The sequence below is a fragment of the Corvus cornix genome, chromosome 2 (assembly GCF_000738735.6).
Source record: "Corvus cornix cornix isolate S_Up_H32 chromosome 2, ASM73873v5, whole genome shotgun sequence".
NCBI classification, from domain to species: domain Eukaryota; kingdom Metazoa; phylum Chordata; class Aves; order Passeriformes; family Corvidae; genus Corvus; species Corvus cornix.
In genome coordinates this window covers 152,580,767-152,604,092 of record NC_046333.1, presented here as the reverse complement: position 1 = coordinate 152,604,092, position 23,326 = coordinate 152,580,767, and the positions used below count along the sequence as shown (strand labels likewise).

The 23,326-nt window shown below is 48.9% G+C and overlaps 1 protein-coding gene across 13 annotated transcripts in view; it reads right to left on the bottom strand.

The window, feature by feature from the left end:
* ADGRB1 (adhesion G protein-coupled receptor B1) overlaps positions 1-23,326 on the bottom strand; it is a 283,118-nt gene that overhangs the window by 107,713 nt on the left and 152,079 nt on the right. For all 13 annotated transcript variants that reach the window (XM_039548691.1, XM_039548694.1, XM_039548698.1 and 10 more), the window contains 6 exons: positions 22,913-22,981; positions 19,873-19,981; positions 18,874-19,017; positions 15,852-15,927; positions 11,792-11,894; positions 10,742-10,785 (listed from right to left, as the gene is read on the bottom strand). In XM_039548691.1, the coding sequence (XP_039404625.1) occupies positions 10,742-10,785; positions 11,792-11,894; positions 15,852-15,927; positions 18,874-19,017; positions 19,873-19,981; positions 22,913-22,981 (545 nt within the window). The remainder of the gene's footprint in view (positions 1-10,741; positions 10,786-11,791; positions 11,895-15,851; positions 15,928-18,873; positions 19,018-19,872; positions 19,982-22,912; positions 22,982-23,326) is intronic.

Here is a 23,326-nt window from a genome sequence, read left to right as displayed (position 1 = left end):
AGGGTGAATTTATTCCCTCAGAGTCAAGCAGCAAATCCTCTCCTGACATCCCACCAACATTTCACATCCACATTAAACCCCCTGGAGACGCAGCGCTGGCCTGAAGCAGAAGGGAGCTCTGGGAGATGAACACACATCTTCCAACTGGTCAGCGCTGTAATTGAATTAAAGGATTTGCAAAGCCCTGGAAAGAGCCTTGACAAGTCTGAAAATGCTTCTATTCCAAGAAATTGGGCTTTCTGACATTGCTGCATCCGTTATTTTTCTGGCTGAGGGTTAAAGTGCATCCAAATAAATCTGATGGTCAGGGCACAGAATATTCATCTTCTCTGGGAGTTTTGCTCATCGCCTTCCAGGAGAGCCACTGGGAGAATCTGTCCTGCTCCACATCAAGCTGGCTGTCAGAGCAGGCTGGATATTCCATGGATTTCCTAATCCTCTCTGCCATGGGGCTGAGAGGCCACAGAGAGCTCAGGTTGGATGCACAGGTTGGTGTCTCATGCCCTCACGTGAGCGATCTCACAGTGATGGCCCTGAGTCTCCTCATTCCACCTCGTGAAGACTAAAATTCACGTGGTGACACTCCCTGCTGCCCACACAAAACAAAAAACACGATGAGAGCTCCTCTGGGTGACCAGACTGACCATCAAGCTCACCTTTAGGTAACCAGTTCTCAGTGATAAATAGAAATACTTATTTTTGCTCACTAAAAGAAGCTACTCACTCCCAGATTTCCTGACATTTCGAGGAGCTGTCTGATGTTATTTAGCACAGCAGGCTCAGGGAAAACTGAGGCACGAAGATTACACTGATTTGCCCAGACACACAGAAAGTTCATCATTAGACAAGGGCTGCATCCTGGGCACTGTGGCCTCTTTTTGCTGCTTTTTAGTAGAACATTTCATCTTCTAGCACGGTGCACAAGCAGTCAGGTGAAAATGAACACAAGTCCTTTCCTCCTCTTTAAAATAGGGGCAAACTTTCCCCATCTTTATTCACAGTGTGCCAGTTCTTGAACCTTTTCCACCACATCCATCAGTCCTACCTTGTCCAGTCTCCTACCAGTCCATCCTATCTTGTCCATCCTGCCAGTCCATCACCTTTGAGCAATGGCATGAACTCAAGAACCTGCACCCTGACCATTTCCCCTGGAATCCCATCATGAGAGCGAGGTGCCTGGGACTGGAATGGACAAAATAGATAAAATTAGACATTAGGGAGAAATTCTTCCCTGGGAGGGTGAGGAGGCCTTGACACAGGTTGCCCAGAGAAGCTGTGGGTTCCCATCCCTGGAAGTGCTCAAGACCAGGTTGGACGGGGCTTGGGGCAGCCTGGGACAGTGGGAGGTGTCCCTGCCCGTGGCAGGGGTTTGGAATGGGATGATCTTGAAGGTCCCTTCCAACTCAAACCATTCTGTGATGCTGTCATGAAATCTGAGAAATATAAATTTATTTTGGTTGTGGTGGGTACTGCTGTGTTCTTGGCCTGGAGTTCACGGATTCATTAAAAAGTGAGGCATTTTAAGAAGTTCATCTGAACTTGCCTCTGTCTTGCAAGGAAGTTGAGCAAAAAATCCTGATGGGGAAACTTCTTCTTGTGTCCTTAACAAAGACACATAAAACATCGCCTGCTTAAATACCTAGTGCCTATGGTTTGGGGTTTGTCCAGCCCTGGTCCTGAGACACTTGTGGTCATAAAACACCTTCCTCAAATCATGCACAGGCTGCTCTGGAGCCCTCAGCTCCCAGCAAAGCCACTATTCCAGAGGATACAGAGATGGCAAGATCTCCAGGTTTAGAGACACAACCATTTGGGAAGGGGTGCTCTGTACCCAGACAGAGTTTCTTGTGCTCCTAAAGAGAATAAAATCAATCAGCAAAGAAGCACATGGAGATAAAGTGACTCCACTCTGAATTTCACACACAGAGGGTGCAGAGCGTTCTGCTGGTGCAGCTCTTTGTGTCTGCTCCATGCACCTGAGCCTGCCTTGAAGCTGGTTCAAAGCTGCACCCTGTTGGCTGTTGAGTCACTGGAGTTGGAGCACACCAAAAGCAGGCAGCAGATTTCCCCAGCCTGCCTTTTTCCCTCACACTTCAAAGCCTGGAGCTGTGATCCAAAGCTCTCCACCAGCACACGCAGATGCCTGGGTTGTGTTATTACAGCCTCCTGCAACCTGGGAAGTCAAGCTGGATTTTCACCATGAGCCACTGAAATCTCTCAGAAGCCTGGCATGGCCATGAAGATGGCTCCAGGAGAGCTGGCAGGGATGCCGGGAAGACAAGCCAGCCCCAGAGCCATGGAATTGTTGGTTGGAAAAGATCCTCGAGCCCAACTCTTGACCCAGTACTGCTGTAACCACTAGATTCAGCCTAGCAGGCTGCTGCTCCCTGAGAGCTCAGTGAGGGTTTCCTAGGGCCATGCCATTAATCGCATCCCAGAGTCCATTTCAGAAAGCCCTGCGATCTGGCTCCGGCAGCCGACAGCGTTACAATGCAGTGGATGGTAAAGGAGGTAGAGAAGGGTCTCTCATGAGGGTTTGAGATGGCTTTAATCACATCTTGTCCCTGAGATGTTCAGAGGTAGAGAGACTACGTGGTCTGGGTGCAGGGTGGTTTTGTCAGGGGCCCAAGGGTGGTCCCTGGGTGGCGTTGGGGGACAGGAGCAAATAGGGAGAAACTGAGGGAGCAGCCAGGGCTAGGGCAGGGAACAGAAGGAACATGTGAAATAGGAAAAGCAAGGGATTAACAGATCCCCACACAGCACTGCCGTGTTCACCACTAAACCTCATCCCCCAAGTGCCACATCTGCGCATCTTTTAAATCCCTCCAGGGATGGTGACTCAACCACCTCCCTGGGCTGCCTGTTCCAGGGCGTGACCACTCTTTCCATGAAGTAATTTTCCCTAATATCCAATCTAAACCTCTCCTGGTGTGACTTGAAGCTCTTTCCTCTTGCTTGTTACCTGGGAGAAGAGACTGACCCTGACCTGGCTGCACCCTCCTGTCAGGGAGTTGTGGAGAGCCAGAAAGTCCCCCCTGAGCCTCCTTTTCTCCAGGCTGAGCCCCTTTCCCAGCTCTCTCAGCTGCTCCTGGTGCTTGTTTGGGGTTTTTTTTTCTGAATACACAGCACAAACACATGTGAACACAGAAACCATCCCGAACCTCAGGAGGCTCCAGCTCTCACCCTCAGCACTGAGCTGAGGTTGGGAGTTGTGTCACTGAACCCAAAGCCCCTTCCCAGTGGGAGCATCCTCCAGGTGTCAGTGCCTGGCTTCTGCCAGGTCTGTAGAGGGAATTCATTTATTCCACCCGTATTCCTGACCCCTTTGCAAGGGAAACAAGGGAGGATTTGATTCAGAGCCTCTGAATCCTCTGTGCTCTCCCCCTTTTCCCTTCTGTCAAGAGCCATTAAACCCTGCTCTGCTGGCAGGCAGCAGAAGCCCTGCGTTCTACTGCACAGCTTCTCCTGCATCCTGTGCTGTGAAAGGCACTGGACAATAAGCCAGCACCTGCTTTCCCAATTCCATGGACAGTTCTGGCCACTGGGAAGCAGCTCAGCAAAGGGCAAAGGATTTTAACTCCTCTCCCAAACAGGGATGGACACAGCCCTGTGCTCTGCTGCTTTGTGCTGCCAGAATTGGCCACCTCTTTCCTGCAACACCTGGAATCCAGGAAACGACTCCCAGGAAAAGGTGTCCTTTTAACAAGGGAGGTGTCTGGAAAAACATCATCCCCCTGGAATCTGTTCTTCTTTGTGTTTCCAGCAGCCCCAGTGCCCAGGCTGAGCAGGGATAAATCCTCAGGCTCTGGAGGTGTGACTGGGTTTCACTGCATTTCCCTGTTTTGTCTGCTCTCATCTATGGCTAAAAAAAGGCTCCTGGGACCATAATTCCGTCTGCCTGGTTGCACATTGCGAGTGCAGTCAGACAGGCTGAATTAAGGGATACTTTTAACTGGGTTTAACACAGGGGAACTAATGGGAATATTCAGATTAACCTCCCTGCATGGCCCTGTGTAGCCGGGCTTTGCAAGCACGATGCTTTCTTCCCTCGCTGACATCCCCTCACCAATCCACAGGAGCAGTTGGGAAAGGCAGGATTTGCAGCTGAAGATGTGGGGAATTAAACGGACTAAGGGTGATGGAGCTGGAACAGGGGGACTGGCAAACACCAGCACAGACACACTGCATGGGATCATATGAAGGGCAGTCCTGCTCCCCCACAGCTGGGGAGTTGCAGTAAAAATATATATAATATATAATTCATATAAAATTAATGTATGAGATGCTATTAATAGGTCCAAAGGGGAGAGAAGTGCACTGACTTTTCATGGGGCTTTGGGATTTTAACAGGCCAGCAGGCTGAGGGAGGTGATTCTGTCCCTCTGCTCTGCTCCTGTGAGACCCTTCCTGGGCTGTGTCCAGCTCCGAGGCCTCCAACATCAGAAGGATGTGGAGCTGCTGGAGAGATTCCGGAGGAGACCACAAAGATGATCGGGGATGGAGCCCCTCTTCTCTGGAGCCAGGCTGGGAGAGCTGGGGGTGTTCAGGGTGGAAAAAAGAAAGCTTCAAGGAGACCCTAGAGCCCCTTCCAGTGCCTAAAGGGGCTCCAAGAGAGCTGGAGAGGCACTTGGGACAAGGAATGGAGTGATGGGACAAGGGGGAATGGCTTTAGGCTGAAGAAGGGTAGGTTTATAATAGATTTTGGGAGGAAATTCTTGGCTGTGAGGGTGCTGAGGCCCTGGCACAGGTTGCCCAGAGAAGCTGTGGCTGCCCTTGGATCCCTGGAAATGTCCAAGGCCAAGTTGGACATGGCTTGGAGCAGCCTGGGATAGTAGGAGGTATCCCTGCCCACGGCAGGGAGGTGGAACTCGATGATCTTTAAGGTCCCTCTCAACCCAAACCATTCTGTGGCTCTGTGAAGAGTCTGTGTCTGGGGGGACTTGTTTATCTCTGCCAGCACAGACAAGCTGATCTGCAGCTCTGTGACTGCCTGATCTACTGCTCTGGCAGGGTCATTAATGTGCTGGGTGACAAAGAGGGGAGAAGAGAAGCTGTTCCTTGACTTTAGGAAGCTTTTCTTCAAAAGACAGGCGCTGAGAGATGGATTAATTTGATGTGATGAGCAAAATGATTCCATGGGATGCCAGAGATAAGACAGCTCCTGTGTGACGCTTTTCTGGTGGTGGGGAGTAGAGAAACAAAGGGAGCTGTACCTGCCCTCCAGAGGGAATCAGAACAGCAAGGCTGGGATCACAAAAAGCCCCAAAAAGCACAGGAAAGAAAACTTAATGCCTTTTTCTGTCAACAAGTAGGGTGAAGCCCATGGAGCTCACACCGTGTCCTGCTCCTTGTGCTGCCTTCCAAGGACTTGTAATCCTGTAGGACACGCAGTCAGGAATTCAGACAGCTGTGGATTCTGCTGATTAGAAACTGGATATCCCACCCAAAAACCAGGAATTTCAGGCAAAGCAGCTGCACTTCAAGATACATGGGGTGGCTGGACCACAAACACCAAAGAGTACAATTGCCCCATGAATAAATTATACAAACAATTCCTCCGTCTAGGATATTTTGGGTGGTCCTCTGAGTTGTTCCAAATAAAACAAACAAACAAGAACACCCCCCAAAAACTTACTCTGACACTACAAAACTCTCCCTGTGGCTTGTGGCTCTGTGTGACCACCTCCAGGACCAACCCACACCCTACGCCTCAGTTCCTGTCTGAAAAGATCCCATGAGCAGGACTGTCCTCAGCCTCTGGGAGCTGTATTTTAGGACACCACAAGTTTCCAAGTGATTTCAGCTCACCCCAGAGCTGAGGCAGTGTTTGTTTTGTTCTCCCAGCCTAACCTTGCTCGTACAGGTCACCTTCCTGAACAGCCAGGTTTGCATTTCCCAAGTCAGGTAGGTGAAAGGCTTTAATTACTGGAACAGATCATCTTTCCCAAGGGAAGCCGAGGGTGTCCTTGAATTAAAACCACAGATTACCGAGGTGCTTTCTCTTCCAATAGCACAAAAGCTTTTATGCAAATATTTTGGAAGGTTTGGAAAGGCCTCTTAAGATCAGTTATTGTAATGCCTGGTTATTATAATGCTTCGTTATTGTAATGAGACAGAGGAGCAGAGGAGGTGCTTGATGGAGCCAGGCATTCCCTGTGGGATGAGGGTTCCCCTGGAGATGCAGATTTGCTGGATCTCACTCTTTGTCTGTCTGGGGATGGATTTCACACCTGCATGGCCTGATTTTCTCTCCTGCAGCAGGGGCTAAAACACAAGCTCTCAGCTGGCTTGGTCCCTGCTGTCACCGAGGAGGGGACAATTAGTGCTCACCTGTGGCAGGTGATCCCAAGTTCCCTCTCCAGATGCTTCAGAGGATCACAGAGTGGTTTGGGTTGGAAGGGACCTTAAAGATCATCTCATTCCACCGCCCTGCCATGGGCAGGGACACCTTCTACTACCCCAGGTTACTCCAAGCCCTGTCCAACCTGGCCTTGGACACTTCCAGAGATGGGACATCTACAGCTTCTCTGAGCATCCCAGTCTCCAGGGTTCCAACACCACCCTCACAGTAAAGGACTTTTTCCTAAAATCCAATCTAAACCTACTTGATTCTGCAGCTACAGAATCATGGAATTGTTAAGGCTGGAAAAGATCATCAAGCCCAACTCTTCACCCAGCACTGCCACATTCACCACTAAACCTCATCCCTAAGTGCCACATCAGCGCATTTTTTGGACACTCCCAGGGGTGGTGACTCCACCACTTCCATGTGCAGCCTGTTCCAAAGCCTGACCACCTTGCCAGTGAAGAATTTTTTCCTAACATCCAATCTAAACCTCCACTGGTACATCTTGAGGCTGTTTCCTCTTGTCCTGTCTCTTGTTACCTGGGAGAAGAGACTGACCCCAACCTCAATAAAACGTCCTTTCAAGGAGGTGTAAAGACACATGGAGTGATGCTGTCACCACCAATAACACACCTTGGCCCTGTCTCCCTGTTCCCCTTGCCAAATAAAATCCCAGTCGTGCACCAGGGCAAGGCAGGAGAGAAATACAACTCTGGTGATGCTCAAGCACATGAATACACATCCATGGCTGCATTTATCAACTCCTCTCCTGTCCCAGCAGGACAAGGAGGGAGCAGGAGACCAGATCCTGCCTGGGTTTTCACTTCATCAGGGCTAAGCAGCCAATAATTACTCCAGATGAATACCCTTGGAGGAGAGCCAGAGATTCCCAAATCATTCTCTGATTTCAGCTTTCAATTTGTCCAGCCCATGCTAAGCTCATTAATCACACTCACAACACCCAACACAACAGAAATTAGTCCCTGATCTTCTCCCCTCCTATTTCATGGCATGAGGAGTTGGGGGCAAGAGGAAGAGAAAAGAGAGGCAGAGGTGCCACCCATGAATCTCACAGTCACTCAAAGGGGCTGGGATTAATAAATCAAAAATCCATTGTTAATAGTACAAGCTTAAATATCCATCTAAATGCAAATGAATGAACACTCAAGGGTTCTTCCTCTTTTTTCTCTTCCAAGTGCACTGTTTGACAGCTCCATCTTTGAGGAAGCACATGGTCACCAGATAATTGTCTGTTCTAATTGCAATTTTACAGTCCAACCCTTCATGGCCCATGGATTTTAAGTGGCCTTTAAAGAGTTTTGGCATGCTCTGGATGGGATTGAAAGCTCAGGTGGCTGCAGGAACAGGCAGGAGCTCTCATGGGAGGATTATTCCAGGCTTCCTGCCTCTCTACCTGTTCAGTCACAGGATTCAAGGGGTTAAATCCGGAGGCTGGGTCACTGGAATCAGGTGGAATTTGGGTCACCAAGATCTACAGCCTCAGGTGGGTGACTGTGAGTGTGGGGAAGCTCCACCTGGCTACCCAGCCTTGGAGCAGGAACATGGAGAGCGGCAAAAGAGGAATCTTGAGGGGTCTCAGTGTCTCCTGAGCAGGCAACACCACAACAGGCTGGCTTGGGCTGCACACGGAAAGCAGCAGGGTGGAGAACAGGAGGGAAACGAAGCTGTAAATCCATTAAATCCGTCAGAAACGGGAAGTGGGATTTCACAGAATCGCACAATGGTTTGGCTTGGAAGGGACCTTCAAGAACATTTAGTACCAACCCCCCTGCCATGGACAGGGACACTTCCCACTAGACCAGGTTACTCAAAGACCCATCCAACCTCATCCTGAACACTTCCAGGAATGGGGCAACCTCAGTTTCACCCATTTGCACAACCACCTTATGAGACTGATCAGTGGGAAAACCTCCAGTTGATAGGGAGAGGTGGCAGGAAGGAGAATATGGGAGCAAAGAGGGGAACCACACAGAGTGGCTGAGCCATGGGGTTTCCTGGCACAGAGTCCCCTCTACCACATACCAGACAACAAGTCCAGGGTGCAGCCTAAAAGTTCTTGTTCCAAGCAGGGAACAATTACCAAAATGGTTGCTCAAACCGCTTGACAGCTCCAGAGCGCTGTTCAAGTTCGAGGTGAGCAGTCAGGGCTGGGGAATGGGGTTTGCAAAATTTGCCCTTCGTTAGACTTTCTCAGGAGGCAGCAGTGGTAGCAAATCAACTTTAAAATGTTGTGCAAATCAGCTTTTAAAATACTGCACAAACAGCTTGGCAGCTCCCCTCGCCAGAGCTCTCCGGATCAGCTCTAAGTTTTGGAACATCCCCCTAACAAAAAATGTGCTGACATCGGCATTTGGGGCTTTTCAGCTGCTCAAGATTGTAAATATTGGTTGCAAACACTTGCAGACGTGCACACAACCCCCAAAACCCGGCGAGAGTGGAGGTTTAGCAGCAACATTTGCACAACCAATCTGCCGGGGGATTGGAATCCATCCTTGAAAACCAAACTGCGGCATCGGTGCCAAGAAATTTCCTGCTCGGCTCTTAGCTCTCATTCTTTGGTGCCATGGGGTTGCAGAGATGAAAGACTGAAAGGAATCCCAGCATTTTGCACTCCCAGAGGGACAACAGGCAGCCCAATGAGCTGCTGAGCCTTGGGAGGAAGAGTGTGGAGCAGCCAGAGCTCCCAGGGCAGGGAGTGACCTGGTTTAGGAGGTTGGAATGAGATGATCTTTAGGATCCCTTCCAACCCAAACCGTTCCCTACAACGAGGCAGAGCTGATGATACTGAACTGAGCACTGCTTTGCCTCCAGTTCAGAAATGGCATCCAAACCTCTCAATCCATGCTCAGCACTGGGTAAACCTTCATCTGTGTCCTACCAGGCCCTTCCCAGTGCCAGCTCTGACAGATTCCTGTAGCCACCCTGAATGGCATCCCTGTTCCTCAGACCCAGCCACGTCCAAACTGGATTTTGCTGTTTTCATGCTCAGACTGCAGCTAATTAAATCCAGGTCTGAGCATGGCAGGGAAGCATCTCCATGCTCCTGGACACAACCCTCTCTCTTCTTTTGGAAAGCCAAAAGCAGTGGGATGGAGAGGGGAGCAAAAAGGGCAATGGTTCCAACTCCTGCCTCTACTTGCCAAAAATGGGGTTGTTGTACAAGTGCTTTAATTCCATTCCAGCGTGGAGAAACAACACATTTAGCAGAGCAGGCCAGCTCCTGGGTCTGCCCACCAATCCAGCCCTCTGTGCTGACCCACACGCTCAGTTTGCTCTTTGGCACACAGAAAATAAAATAAAATCCCCTTTCATTAATTTCTTAGAAGTCCACCTGCATCTCAACCGTCTTCTAACGCTGGAGCAATTTCTACTAGAAGCCAGAGGGACCAGTTCTACAGCACAAGTGTGATTCCACAAGCAGGGAGACCCTCTTGGTTCTTCAGCTTTGCTTTGGATTCACTCAGAGATGCCAAATTAATCCCAGACCAACAAGAACTGAGCTGAGTGTAAATCTGTTGCCTGCCTCTGTGTGCATATGCTACTTAATGGAGCATAAAAGGACAAGAATGGAATCATTTTTCAGATGCTGCAGGTAATAATAATAAATAATAATAATAAATGCAGGGGCATGTGCCAAATGTCTGAGATCTCAAGGAGAGGAACTGACTGCAAGCAGAAGAGGAGCCAGGTAGGTCCTCAAACTGAGATGCAAAAGTCAGTGAAGTAAAACCACTGTTAAATCAAACACTTTGTATCCTTGTCAAGCTCACTCAGGATTTAAGGCCTCACTTTCAGAGTGGTTTTTTTTTTCTTTCTAAGATGCATATTCTTTGACAACTGCTCCCCATATGGGATTTATGGTCCCAACTCTTTGTGGCAACTTGGGATTGCTTTTTTTTCCCTGCTGGCCACAACCACATCACTCAAACCCTCCTGAACAGCACCAGTCATCGCTGGAATTCTGGCAAAAATAATTTTTCTATATCATGGCAGCACAATATGAAGTTCATATCACCTGGACTTCACCTCCACAGGACATATTTGCAACTGAATTTTTGTTATTCTCCTTGTGGTGCCCAATTTGGGGTGAGCAGTGCAGAGAGCCAAGCACTGCTTTGCTGAGCTCAATATGAAAAACTCCACAGTCCTGGGTCCCAGTTCATGTAACCTTTGTGCGGAAAAAATCCAAAACAGCACTAAAAGACATCTCAGAGGGAAACAGTGCATGCATGCAGGAGGAAGCACTCCCCACGAGGGTGAAGAAAATACTGAGGAGAGAGAGCAAGAACTGACACGTCACTGCTAAAACTGTGATGATTTCACCCGAAAAAGCAAACAGACCCACGAGAGTAAAGGGAAACCCACAGAACTCACCCATCATTTTCATCCCACAGGATGCAGGTCTGGTTGGTGGTTCCCTGCCAGGAGACAAGAAAGGGAAAATAGAAATAAATCAGTGTTACGCTGTTTATGGAGCGCCCGGACTGGAATGAAAAATGTGGGGCCTGTAAAACACCTTCCACTGTAAGGATGGAGTGTCTGGGATACACCAGATGAGCTGTCATGGATCTCAAACCCTTGGAATGGCTTCTGCCACGGTGGGATTGAAAAGCCACAATAAAATGTGCCTTGGTTTGTTCTGCATCACAACCACTGCAGAGGGATTTGACTCTGCCTCTCTCCTGACTCAACCTATGGATATTCTTCCTTATCCCTCCTCTCACACAGAATCCTTTTGCTGCTCCCTTCTGGAAAGTGGATCAAATACAGCCTGTGCTTTTGTGGGACAAAACCACAGCCCTGCAGGAGGGGGTCAGGTGTGTTTAAAGCCCCCTGGATGAGGTTTGCCTCTGACTCCAGCTGTCTGAGACAGCTCTGGAACATCCCTCCAGGGGAGTCCAAAGACACAACAGATCTTAATATTCATGTTGCAGAGCCTCAGGAGAGCATCTGATCTCCACAGAAAGGACAGGCCTTGGGGTATGGAAATGTCCATCCCATAAATCTGCTTAGGGTTGAGCAGAGGAACCTGGAGGGAATTTTTGCCTGCCTTGGAAAGCGTTGAGGACAACAGTAATATTCCAGAATTAATGGGAACAACCTTTCCCCCTGCCTTTCCCTCCTCAAGGAAGACCATTGTTGCATCAAGTTATTTTAATGAGTGCACGATTATTCCCCTGTGGTGATGCCCACGATGAAAGGGTGTGAACTGGGGACAGGCACAGCCGTGTTCCCTGTGCCGGCAGTGTCACCCTCCTGCTGCTCTGGAAATGCAGCCTGGTTTTTGGGAAGATTGAAGGGTCCTGTACCAGGAAAAGATGTCAGGAGCCCATCAAAACCACCTCCTTCCTGACACCCACCCATTCCTGCCCTGCAGAAGCAAACATGGCCATGGGATGGGGCAGGTTCCCAGGAACCACTTACGTTGTACAGGTGGGAGAATTCGATTTCCAGAGGGGTGAGGAGAGACCGAGGGAATGGCTTGACAGTCACAGAGATGACTTTGGAGTTCAGAACGGTGCTGTTCCTGGGGAGAAGAGGGGAAAGAGAGGTTTTGGAGGGATTTTTGGGGAGCAGGGAGTCCCATGGCAGCCATCACTGGTGGTGCAAGGTTTAGTGTATCCCGTGCAGAAGGGGTTGACCCCATTACTTTAAAATCCCCCCAAGACATTTGCTGCTGGTGAACCCCATCCTCTGCCCTCTGGGCTCCCCTCACAGCTATCCCACATTTATCCCCCCAAAACCAAACCATTTAATGAATCTTATCAAGCCCTAAAGCGACCGGACTTAAGAGTCTGTATTTATCCCAGAAATAAAATAGTCCTAGACTCATTTTCTGTCCCTGCCATGAGGAAACAGCTCATTTGGACTAGAGTGACCCTTGTAGGTCCCTTCCAGCTCAGAATATTCTGTGATTTCATGTGCTTTCCAAAGAAGTATCCTGTTTTGCCTCTCCAAAGGCTGGCTTAGCCTGCACTGCAGTGAGGCTGCGGTGTGGTTGCTTATCCATGGGGCAGCACAGATCCTGGCTGGAGGCACTGCTGTGTATCGTCACTCCCTGAGGACCAAAAGCAAATGGAAGAAGGCCAAACCTTTCATGCAGATGTCTAAATGGCTGTGCCCAGGCAAATATTGTAATAAATCTGACAGCCCTGGGAGGTTTGGCTCTTGGGAGGGGCAATAAAGTGAGGAGATAACTCCCATTCCTGGAAAGCTAAACTCTTTGTAGGCACTTCTCTGGACACTGAACACGTAAATATACAGAGTTTTCTCATTTTTCTGCAGTTTATTGGTGTTTAAATAAGCAAAAGGTCCTCACAAGCAGCAGCTGAAAGTGCTGCCGTGAAGGAGTTGGTAGTGGAGTGGTAGATCCAGATTAGGCTGCTCCCAGCCCTTGTGGCACCCATGGACAAAGGAAATCCTTCCTTATCCAAATCTTCACCTAATCTGCAGGTACTGCTAAAATCTTTCCCTTTTCTTTCTGGGTTTTATTTTTTTTTTTTTTTTTAAGAAAAGAATTAGGTGGGAAAGATTTGCGGTTGCTTAACAGCAGCTAAAAAAATAGGGTTTAAAGAAAAAAAAAGAGGGAAAAATTGTTTGGAATTGTCCATGGATGTGTAAGCAGATGGTCAGAAAGCCACTGTTCCACCAACACTAGAGGGAAAAACAACACTGATTTAACAGGGTAAATAAAAAAATAAAAACTATATTTTCCTTAAAAAAGGAAAAACTAAAGAAGAAAAAGAAGAAAAAAAGAATGAACCGACAAAGCCCAACTATCACCCTACAGAGGAAAAGTAAAGGAGTAAATCAATGGGAGCAGGCAGCTGTGAGAGGCTGAAAATGGGATCTGCTGCAAGGTAACCACCAGTGCATGCCTTCATGAGAGGCTGTGTCTGTAAGGGTCAGTCCTTGGGTCACTGCTGCTGAATATTCGCATGAGCAGCGGCGATGACACCGAAACCTCCTCAGGAGGCTGAGGAGCAGGTGAGGATCGATGCAGCAAACACAAACAGAAAGAGAATTTGATTTTTCAGCGAGGCAAGTTGTTAGAACACAGAAGTCACCGGTGTGCAGACCGTGAAGGGTGATCGGTGGCCAAGAAGCCCCAGCTCAACCAGAAGTTGAAAGAGGCTTATAAAAAAATGGAGAGCTACTTTTTACATGGGTTAATCATGAGAGTACAAGGGGAAATGGTTTTAAACTAAAAGAGAAGAGGTTTGGATTAAATGTTGGGAAGAAATTCTTTGCTCAGAGGGTGCTGAGGCCCTGGCACAGGTTGCCCAAAGAAGCTGTGGCAGTCTCATCCCTGGAAGTGTCCAAGGCCAGGTTGGACGGGGCTTGGAGCAACCTGGGATAGTGGAAGATGTCCCTGCCCATGGCAGGGGGGTGGGAATGAGATGATATTTAAGATCCCTTATACTGAGAAGAAGCAACTTCTGTCTGTACCCTCCTTGTCTGGATTCCACTCTGATGTTGGGTTCAGTTTCACTTTGAGATGGGGAAACAGCAAAGGGAGTTCAAAACAGAGACACAAAATCGATCCAGGTGCCAGAAAACCAGACAAAAAGTTCTCTGTTGGAAGGCTTGCATGCGGGAGGCTTTTCAGTCACCCACCCGAAGGCCCAGTGCCTGGAAGTGAAAGTCAGACAAACTCGGCCTCAAAAAGAGAGGCAAGCTCCTGGCAGAGAAGGCAATTAAGCAGCTGAGCTGCTTGTCGGGGGCGGCGAAGGACTCAGCATCACGGGGAATCTTTCAGGAGGAAGATGAGTTGTTTTTCCTACAAGCACGTTGCAGCCCAGCTTCTGGGAAGAACAAAACACGCCAAGATCGGGCTTGAGCAGGAGTTCAGAGGAGCTCAGAGGGCTCCTGAGTGGCCACCAAGGGTGTGCAAAGAGCTGTGAACACAGTGCTGGTACACGGGGAGAAACAGGCTCGTGGCTCTCTGCTGTCTGTGTCCTCTGCAGCGGATTCCAGCTGGGACCAAGCTCCTCTCTCACCTCCCCAGCTTGGAAAATCAGGTTTTGTGTGTAGCCCATCCCAATTGTCACAGCTGCCAAGATCCGCTGGGCTTCCTGGATCCAAGGGGACAGAGTAATTCATGACTCAGAGACAGAATTGCTGCTTGGGGGAGGTAAATTGGGACAATTAGGAACAGCTCAGCTGGTGCTGTTTGCTGAGTTAAATCTGCTTTTTTTTCCGTTCTTGGAAAAATCACTCTGCATTGAATCAGACTAGTCCAGTCCAGGGTCTGGGTCCGTATTTCTTATGTGTACTCAGGAATAGCTGCTCTCCTCAGTGGTCAGAAATATTTTTTACCCATAGGCAGCTACGTGGTTATTTAACAACCTTCTCCTTTTTAATGCTGTGTCCATTTGCACAGTGCTGAAGTGATAAGTGCTTTGCCGCTGCTTTCATTTTTCCTTTTCTTTTTTTTCCTTTTGACTCTGCCCAGGTGATTCAAGACTCGTGGTTTTTTTTAAGAGGGACTGTCCTTTAATTAAGGAACATCTTAAATCAGCTCTCCCGCGGGAATGCTGTTCGGAGACTGTGGCCGCAGCAGCTGCTGGTTATCAGAGCTCATTCCCTGCTTGGCCAGAGGAAGCTGAAACACCGTTGGATCATTTGAGCCGATGATGTTTATTGCCCTTCTGATCTAATTCCCACTGCTGTAATGGAAGATATTACAGAATACAGTTGGCTGGCTTGCTAATTCCTCTCTGCACTCACTTGGAGCCCTTCTGCCATTGCCCATGCTAAATCTGGAGGTATTTAAATGATTATCGGTGAGGAGAGATGCCCTGGTGTTTATGGTAAATGGGCTCACGCTAATCAGTGCAGAACAGATTTAGAAGGTGCCTTAGGATGCTTAATTTACTGCCTCAGTACCAGTCTCGGGAAGAAAAAAAAAAAAAAAAAAGAGCGAGAAGAAAAGGGAGAGGAGCGAAGAAAAGGGAAGGGAGGGCTGAACACAAAAGCTTTGGTGCCCGAGGCACTTAGCAGCGCCGGGAGCACGGCAGACATGTGCAGCCAGGCGTGCTCTGCTCCCCTCTCTCCTCCCCGAGCCTGCCTGTGCTGCTCTCCAGGGCTCTGTGCGGCTGGCAGCTCGGGAAGATCGGGGCAGCTGAGCATCCCCCATCTGTCAGGGCCGCCAAAATCCCTCGTGAGGAGGAGGGCAGGGTGAGGTTCCGTTCCTGGAGGGCAAAGGGTGGCAGGGAGGAATGAGACAGCAGCACTGAGCCTCCTCCCCTCGTGTCTGGAGTGCTGCAGCTGGATGGGGAAAACATTCCTGCTCCTCCGGCACGCGATGCATGAACCTGGCCCCACCTGAACGTCGGCGTCAAAATATTCCCATTGCAGGTCAAAATCTGTCTCATTGCACCCAATGATTTCTACTTTTTCCCGGAAGACTGGGGCTCTGCAGCCAGAGGGATCTTCCTGGTGATTTCCCAGCTGCTCCCCCTCCCCAGGCAGCCCCTCTTACCTCTGCAGGGAGAGGATGTTGCCCACGTTCCGGTACAGCACGGTCCCGACCACGAAGACGGAGGAGTCGTCCAACACTGCAGGACACCAGAGGAAAGGGAAGAAGACAACAGCACTGAGACAACTGGGGTGGCAGCTGTCCCCACAGGACACCCAGGGACAGGATTTGCCTTCTGGAGTGGTGGAGGGCTCTCTGTTGGGGCATGGCCAATGCCATCATCACTGTAGTGGGATGCAGTGGCTGCTGTCCCCACAGGGAGGGCTCAGCACCTTTGGCGTGACCTGGCATCCCAGATTTCCACCCTCACCAAGGCTCACCCCTCCCAAATGGTGCTCCCCCATTCAGAAGCCCCCAAATCCCTCTGACAGCACCACAACAGACAAATCTGCAGGGGGGAAAGGTCTCTTGCAGCCACCTCGAGGCCTTTGGAGCCGTCCACAGCTATCAGGCCATCAGAGAGAGGAGCCGCGCTCAGGCTGACAAGGGCAGCAGGAAGGGGAGCTGTCCCACTGCGCCTGCTCTGACCCCAAAACTCATGTGCTGCCTCTGGGGGCTGCAGCAGATCCAGATGAGCCTCTGAATCATCTGTGTGACCTCTGGGCACGTCACTTGACCTCCTTCTCCTTTTCCTCTTATTTTTCCTCCTCCTCCTGCTCTGCTGCCTTGCGGTGCCCAGCTGCAAAAAGCCAGAACTGTCCCTGATAAACCACAGCAGAGGCAGTCCCAGGGCTGGATTTTCAGGGGGAGAAAAAGCAAGTGGCTGGGTGAAAAGCAATGCTGAAGAAGCCTGGGAAAGCACCAGGTGGGGCTTCTCTGATATCTTGTACTGAGGTTGAGCTGACAGTGTGTCTGCTCCATCCCTGCAGGACAGGCACAGCTCTGCATGTCTGTCTTCCTTATCAACAGATTGGGATATCTCCCAGCATATAACTGGGAGAGGCTGACAGACAGGCTTGCAGAGCAATTGTGTCACCCAGCTGCATGAATCAGTGTTGGCCCATCGAAATCAACTGTTCAGTCAGCTCCCAGCAGTGAGAGGTTTGGATTTGGTCTCATGGAGCTGCCTGTCTTCATCACTTTGCTCAGGATAGCTACTCCTGTTGCCTGCAGCCAGAGAAAAGTGAGGATCAAAACTAATAGAGGTGGATTTCTGCTGCAACCACTGAGTAAACCCTCAAAAACTGCACCACCAGCACAAGATATTGAACAAAACAGAGGCAGAAGAGCCCTGGATGGTACTCAGGAAACCACGGAGAAGTGAGCTCTGATGGGAAGTTGTTTCCTCAGGGTGGATGTCACCTTTTGTTTGCTCAGTCACTACAGCCTGGGGGCTCTGGACCAGCTCTGTGTGAGGATGCTTCCAACAGAAGTCTGGAAAACAGCTCCATGGGGAGCTGGATGCTTTTGGGACAGCCCTCAGCCTCAGAGCAGGATCAGCTCTGTCTGGGTCTGGTCTGGCAATTTGTCCAAGAAATGATTAAAAGTTTCCAAAGGTAAAGGCACCACAGCATCCACAAACAACCTGGGATAACGCTCCTAACGTGCTCCAGCTTCTCCCAGGGAGCTCACGCTGTCTGCAAGGCACAACAAAACACAAGGAGTGCTTGCCATGGCCCTTGCTCTGCTGGTGACTCACTGTTTACCCTTGGGGGTGTCACTTAACTGTTCTTGGCCTCAGATTTCCCAGGCTGAAGTGATGGCTGATGCCATCCCCAGCAGGGAAGCCCAGGACAAAAGGTCCTGGTATGACAACGAGAGGCCAAAGGTCTTTTGTAGCAACAACTCAGTCTCCAGCCTCTGTCCCAAGGAAAGGGGACCCAGCAGCTCTCAAAGCCATGAGTGCCAAAAGTAAATCCCATCATTTCCCAGCAATCAGCCTAATTTAGGGTCCTGCTTTTGAGAACTCAGGGCTCAATTCTGCCGAGTGTTGGCTCTGCCAAAAGATGAGCACCTTGAGTGTGTTGGTTCCTGGGACTCTCATCCATCAGATCATCCCAAAAACCTCCAGCTTTTCTTCCAGATCTGGCAATGAGGCCACCTTGGTTGAGGCACCACCTCTGTGCTGGGGCTCATGTCCATGCTCTGATTTGGAGCCTTAGTGATAAATGCCTCTGAATTTCATCTCTGAGGGCAGGAAATTTCACACAAGGACCATTGATGTCATGATGATTTTTTGCCTTTTCTTTTATACCCTTTTATACCTTTTTACAACTTCTGTATTCTTAGTGATTTTTGCCTACATTCTGGGACTTGTTTGTTCAGCCAGGAGACCAAACATTTTAGAAGCTTTATAGTTAGGGATCAGAAAGCCCCAGATCCCAAGGTCCTCTCCAGAACACTTTCTGTAAATGAAGATAGAACCACCCAGGGGAAAGATCCTTGGGGAGGGGGGCTCACTCGAGCCTCTCATTGGGGAATCTTTGATAGATGTGCTAATTAGTAAAACCTATAATGTTATACCTGATCTATGGTGGGTGTGCATTGAGGTGGGCATTGAGGTGCATTCAACCTGGATGTGTGCACCTAAGGATCCTTAAAATAAATACAAAGGTAAAATCCCTTTTTCCCTTTTAACCATGTTTGACTCTTGATTTTAAGACCAGGAAAAGGCATCACCATAAATCCCCAGATCTATCAAAGCTTGTCCAAGCAGCAGACTCAGAGCCACCAGCTGCTCAGCCTGATCTGCTGACTCCCAGCTACTCACCCTCAGATGGCTCTGGTCTCGATCCAGGCTTGGGGGCACCTAAACCATTGTTTGCCAATTTTTCCTGCTTCTTTAGGGAAAGATAAATATCCACACCCAGGCACTAAGCTTGCCCCTGAACTTTTATGAGGAGTTTAGGTTGAACTCCTGGTCAGGCCACATCTGAAAGCCTTATTTGCACTCATCAATGCTTTTGCTGTCCAAACATTTGTGAGCAAATCCAGCTGGGCTGGAAGGGGATTTGAAGACCAGGCAAATGGAAGGAACCACTCTTAGGAAATGAAGGGGGAAATTTGTGTTGGCTGTGCTGCCTACCTGAGAGCCCTGAAGACAGGATGCTCTTGGAGACAGTGACCTTGTCCTCCGAGTTCTTGGCCCAGTCCACCATTCCCCTCCAGCCTTTCATGGGGAAGGTGATGTCGGTTGCTGCATTTGCAGGCAGTTTGTGAATGCCGAGGACTGGGGAGAAGCAAGAAATAAAACCAGTAAGTGAAACCAGCTTCAGTAAATTCTGTATGTGATAAAGAAAACATGGGAAGCATTAGTGGGAAATCAGATAGACTGGATCTTGGGAGCTGCAGGAGTGGTGCTCTCTTGAGGAAATGTCTATCCATGAAAGAAGATAAAGCCAGGGCTCATGCTTTGCTGAAAGGGTCCTGCCAGCGCTGAACCTGGCAGAGGAGAGGTCAGTCTGCTCCAGCACCTTATCTCCAGGAGTGGCCAGCAGCAGCTGATAAGAAGTGTGAGAATGAACAAGACATCTCTTGGTTTGTCCTCCCAGCAATCAGCAGGACTTCCTCAGCTCCTGGCTGCATCCAGATCATCAACTTTAACAGCCACCAATGGACATCTCTTTTGTGCACATTCCTAAATCCCATCATGAACCCATCTGTACTTTTTGGCTTCTGCAGCCTCCTCTGGCAACAAGTTCCACGCTGTGGTTGTGCACACAGCATCAATCAAACACTGCCTGCTGTTTGCTCGTTGCCTCCATTGGCTGCTGGGCTGTTCTTGTGTTTGAAAAAGAAAAGAAATGATCTAATTCTGCCTGGCTCGTCATCTGCTCTCCATTCTGTAGGTATCTCTCAGATCTCTCTGTGGATATCTCTCCTTCCTCATGAAATCCCAACTCCTTTGGAGAAAAGCTATTCCATATTTATGTCTGTCCGTGTCTTCCCTTGGACCTTTTAATGTTTCACCACCTGCTGCCTCCCCTCCTCCCTTCCCTCCCCACAGCCCAGGTTATCCATGTTGCACAGTAATTAACAGCTTTTGGGGGTCTCTCCCCGACGTGGGGAGTGCAAATGAACTCACCCAGATTGTCCGTGACTTGGTAGGAATCCCGGAAATCCTTCATGCGAAAGCCGATGACATCAATGAAATCCTCCACGAGCCTGAACAGCTCCTTGGCGTTTGGCCCTATCTGCAAAGAGAGGCAGAATTTTGAGTAGACCAGATCCTAATGAGAGCCGCAGGAGCTTCTCTGCGGGCAAAGGTTTCTGCCCTGACACGTGAACTGGAAGCATATGCTGGGTATAATGGAGTGTTATGGAGATGTGGAGAAGGAGGACTGAGAAATCCTAAGAGGCAGCCTAGAAAAAGAAAAAGAAAGGGGCAAAAAAATGATAATGTGACACTCAAATTGGTAAAACCTAAGGTGGAGGGCATGATTTTAAAGCAAATGGTTATATTTGAGACTCTCTGGAGAAGAGAATAACCTACCCATCTCCTTTCATAAAATCATAGAAATACAGAATGGTTTGGGTTGAAAAGGACCTTAAAGATCATCTAATTCCAACTCCCTCTGTTGAAAGCAACCACACCAAAGAACAATTGTGGTCTAGTGTTGAATCCCAGGCTGTCTGATTTTCTCCTTTCCTGTTTTGTTGTCAGGATCTCACTCTCCAAATAATCAAGTTCTTGGTCCCATGCTCTCCTGGAGTTTCTCTGCCTCTTATTTCTTTCCTATTTTTCCCCATTGATAAAGACATTGGCAGTGACTCTTCTTTACCTGTGCTTTGCCAACTTAAGGCTGTTAAACAATAGCCAGTTTTCCAGTGGCAGATTCCATAAAATCTAATCTAAATTGAAACGAGCTGTGCTGACTACCTGTCTTCTCCTCTAAGCACATTTGCCCACAGGAGCTTAGCAAATGCCACGAGAGGCTGAAGAAAAGCAGCTCAGCTCCTCTTCTTTTCCTTTTCCATCACTTTCACAGTGTTTTCAGTTCCTACCGTAATCCAGACATTCTGAGGTGGCTGAGCAGAGCTGGGGGGGCAGCTGGGGACAAGCAGGATGGGAAGGAGGCAGAAGAGTGTGGGCAAGGAGCACAGGGGTGGCCATGCGTGACTCTCTCTCTCTCTCTCTCTCTCTGTCTATCCAAGGAATCTTGGTAAGACTAAAACTGTCTCAGGGTGAGATGAAAAAGTCCTGCCAGTACAGCAGGTGTGCACAGAAGGAGGAGAACTGAGTGAGGATGCTATTTTTAGCTGCACACTTTTATATTCCCTTACAGACTGAAATCACAAGGTCAAACCAAATACACTGGATGTTGTATTTTAGGTTTTATCATATAACGGTCAACAAAGACTCTTCAAAAATCATTGTAGCCCTTCTCTGAATACCTTTATAGGTTGTTTTAGGTTTTATTTTCCTTGAACAACATCTCTTTGCCTGGGGGGCCACAGGGCATTGGAATGTGAGAGCGCAATGACATTGGGTTTATTTTTAATGAGCAAATTGGGAGCCAAAGGTTTTGTTATAAAAGAATTGGTTGATCTCACAAAATCTAAGGTGTGATTTTGGTCCAGCAGCTTTGAGGGACAAGCACAGAGACTGCTGACACCTCTGTTGGCAATCCTGCTCATGAAGAGTTCCGTGTCCTAAAGCCGTGGTGCTGGGCTGTCCTCTCAATTCCCACTAAAATACACACCAGGAAAACATTCTCCCCGTGATGTTCCCCATCCACATGTAGGTCACGGCGATGCTGGGCTGTGCCTGCCTGGAGGGGCAGAGGGCAGATTGCACTGGGAAAGCCACTGGGAACCAAGTGCCACACAGAGCGAGCTGTTTTTAAGGGGATCAACAGTGTTTCCCTGTTGTCATGACAACTTGACAGCCTCCTCTGCTCTCTGCTGAAATACACACATGCACCTGGAGGGTTGAGACCAAGTATTTGGGCACAGTCACAGAATCATGGTATAGTTTCATTTGGAAGGGACCTCGAAGGCCACCTGGCCCGACCCACTTGCTCAGGCATGCCCAGGACCATGTCCAGACCCTCTATCTATCTCTATACCCAGAGACAGACCGTGTCACGCTCTTCCGAATTCAATAGGAAAGCACAAAATATGAGGGAGAAGAGAGGAGAAGGCTGCTCAGCTCCTGACTGAGTTGCTGTTGCATGAAGGAAATGTTTTTAAGTCCCTGTCTCACATTCTGGGCTTTCAACAATTGTGCCAGCACTTGTTGTTACAAAGTTTTTCCCAGAGGACTTCCCTGGTTGGTGTGAAGATAACTGGACTCTGGGATTGCTTTGTGTGTTGGGTGATTCTTTTTTCTTGATTCTTTGCTGTTTCCAGATCCCTTGGAGGAATTTTGCAACAGCTCACCAAAGGAATGGTAAAGGGACACAGGAATAGGTCTGACACAAGTCCACAACACAGAGTTCAAATGGGGCACAAGAGACAAGGGCCAAATATGACGAAGAAACAAAAACCAACAACATCATCCCCTAATACAGGAGAGTTCAGCTATGGAATTATTCACAGAATCTGAGAATGGCTTGGGTTGGAATGGGCTTAAAGTTCCTCTAATTCCAAACTCCTGCCATGGACAAGGACTCCACATCTTGCTCAAAGCCCCATCTAACCTGGCCTTGAACACTTCCAGGAATTTCAGGGACTTCAGGACTGAGCAGGATCCCTAACCTTGGCAGGAGAGAAATAAAGGTAAACATAACTGAACCCAGAAGCTCAGCTGAGCAGACTCCAGCTCCTGTCCTTCACCTCTTCAGCCAGGAACTCAAAGCCACGTAATCCCACTTCTTTATCTTGGCAAGAGGAAAGAGTGGAATTACAGCAAGACATCAGGATTACCAACTCCAAACCAAGCCTGACCCCTGAGAGCCATTCCAAATTTGGTTTATACCACCAGCATTTCACAGTTCTTCATGCAGAGAGTCTGGCTCAGAGCTGAGATCCTGTGGCTTCCTGAGTTACTCCTTTAATGTGACTCAGCCTGGAACTAAGCTCATCTTAGGAGGTCATGTAGACACTTGGAAATTCCCCTCCTCATGGCTTAACTCTGTGCTGAAAACCTCTTTATTTCCAGGGAAGGTGCTGAACGTTCATACCAGCTGAGCTTCCTCCCATTTTTCCCGGTTTTCCTCTGACAAAATGTTGCTGATGATCTGGACGAAGTTCTGCAGAAGGGAGACAAGAGAGGACAAAAGAGGTGGTTATGCAGAGATTGCCCAGGCTGGGAAGGTCACAGTGGTGTGGGAGGGACATGTGAGATTCAGACATGCTCCAAAAGGGTTCTCGTGATCCCATTCCCAAAAGGCCCCACAGGGACCTCACAGGTCCCCAAGGATGTTAATGGGCATGTTAATTTTAATTAGCCCTTTTCCCAAGGCCTTCACTTTGACTACTGTATCTCCTGAGGCATTGGATTGGGAATATGTCTTGTATCCATTACTGATGATCTGAAGGACAGATTAGGTAAATATTTGTCAGAAACTGGTTAAAACCAGCTGATCTTCCATTGC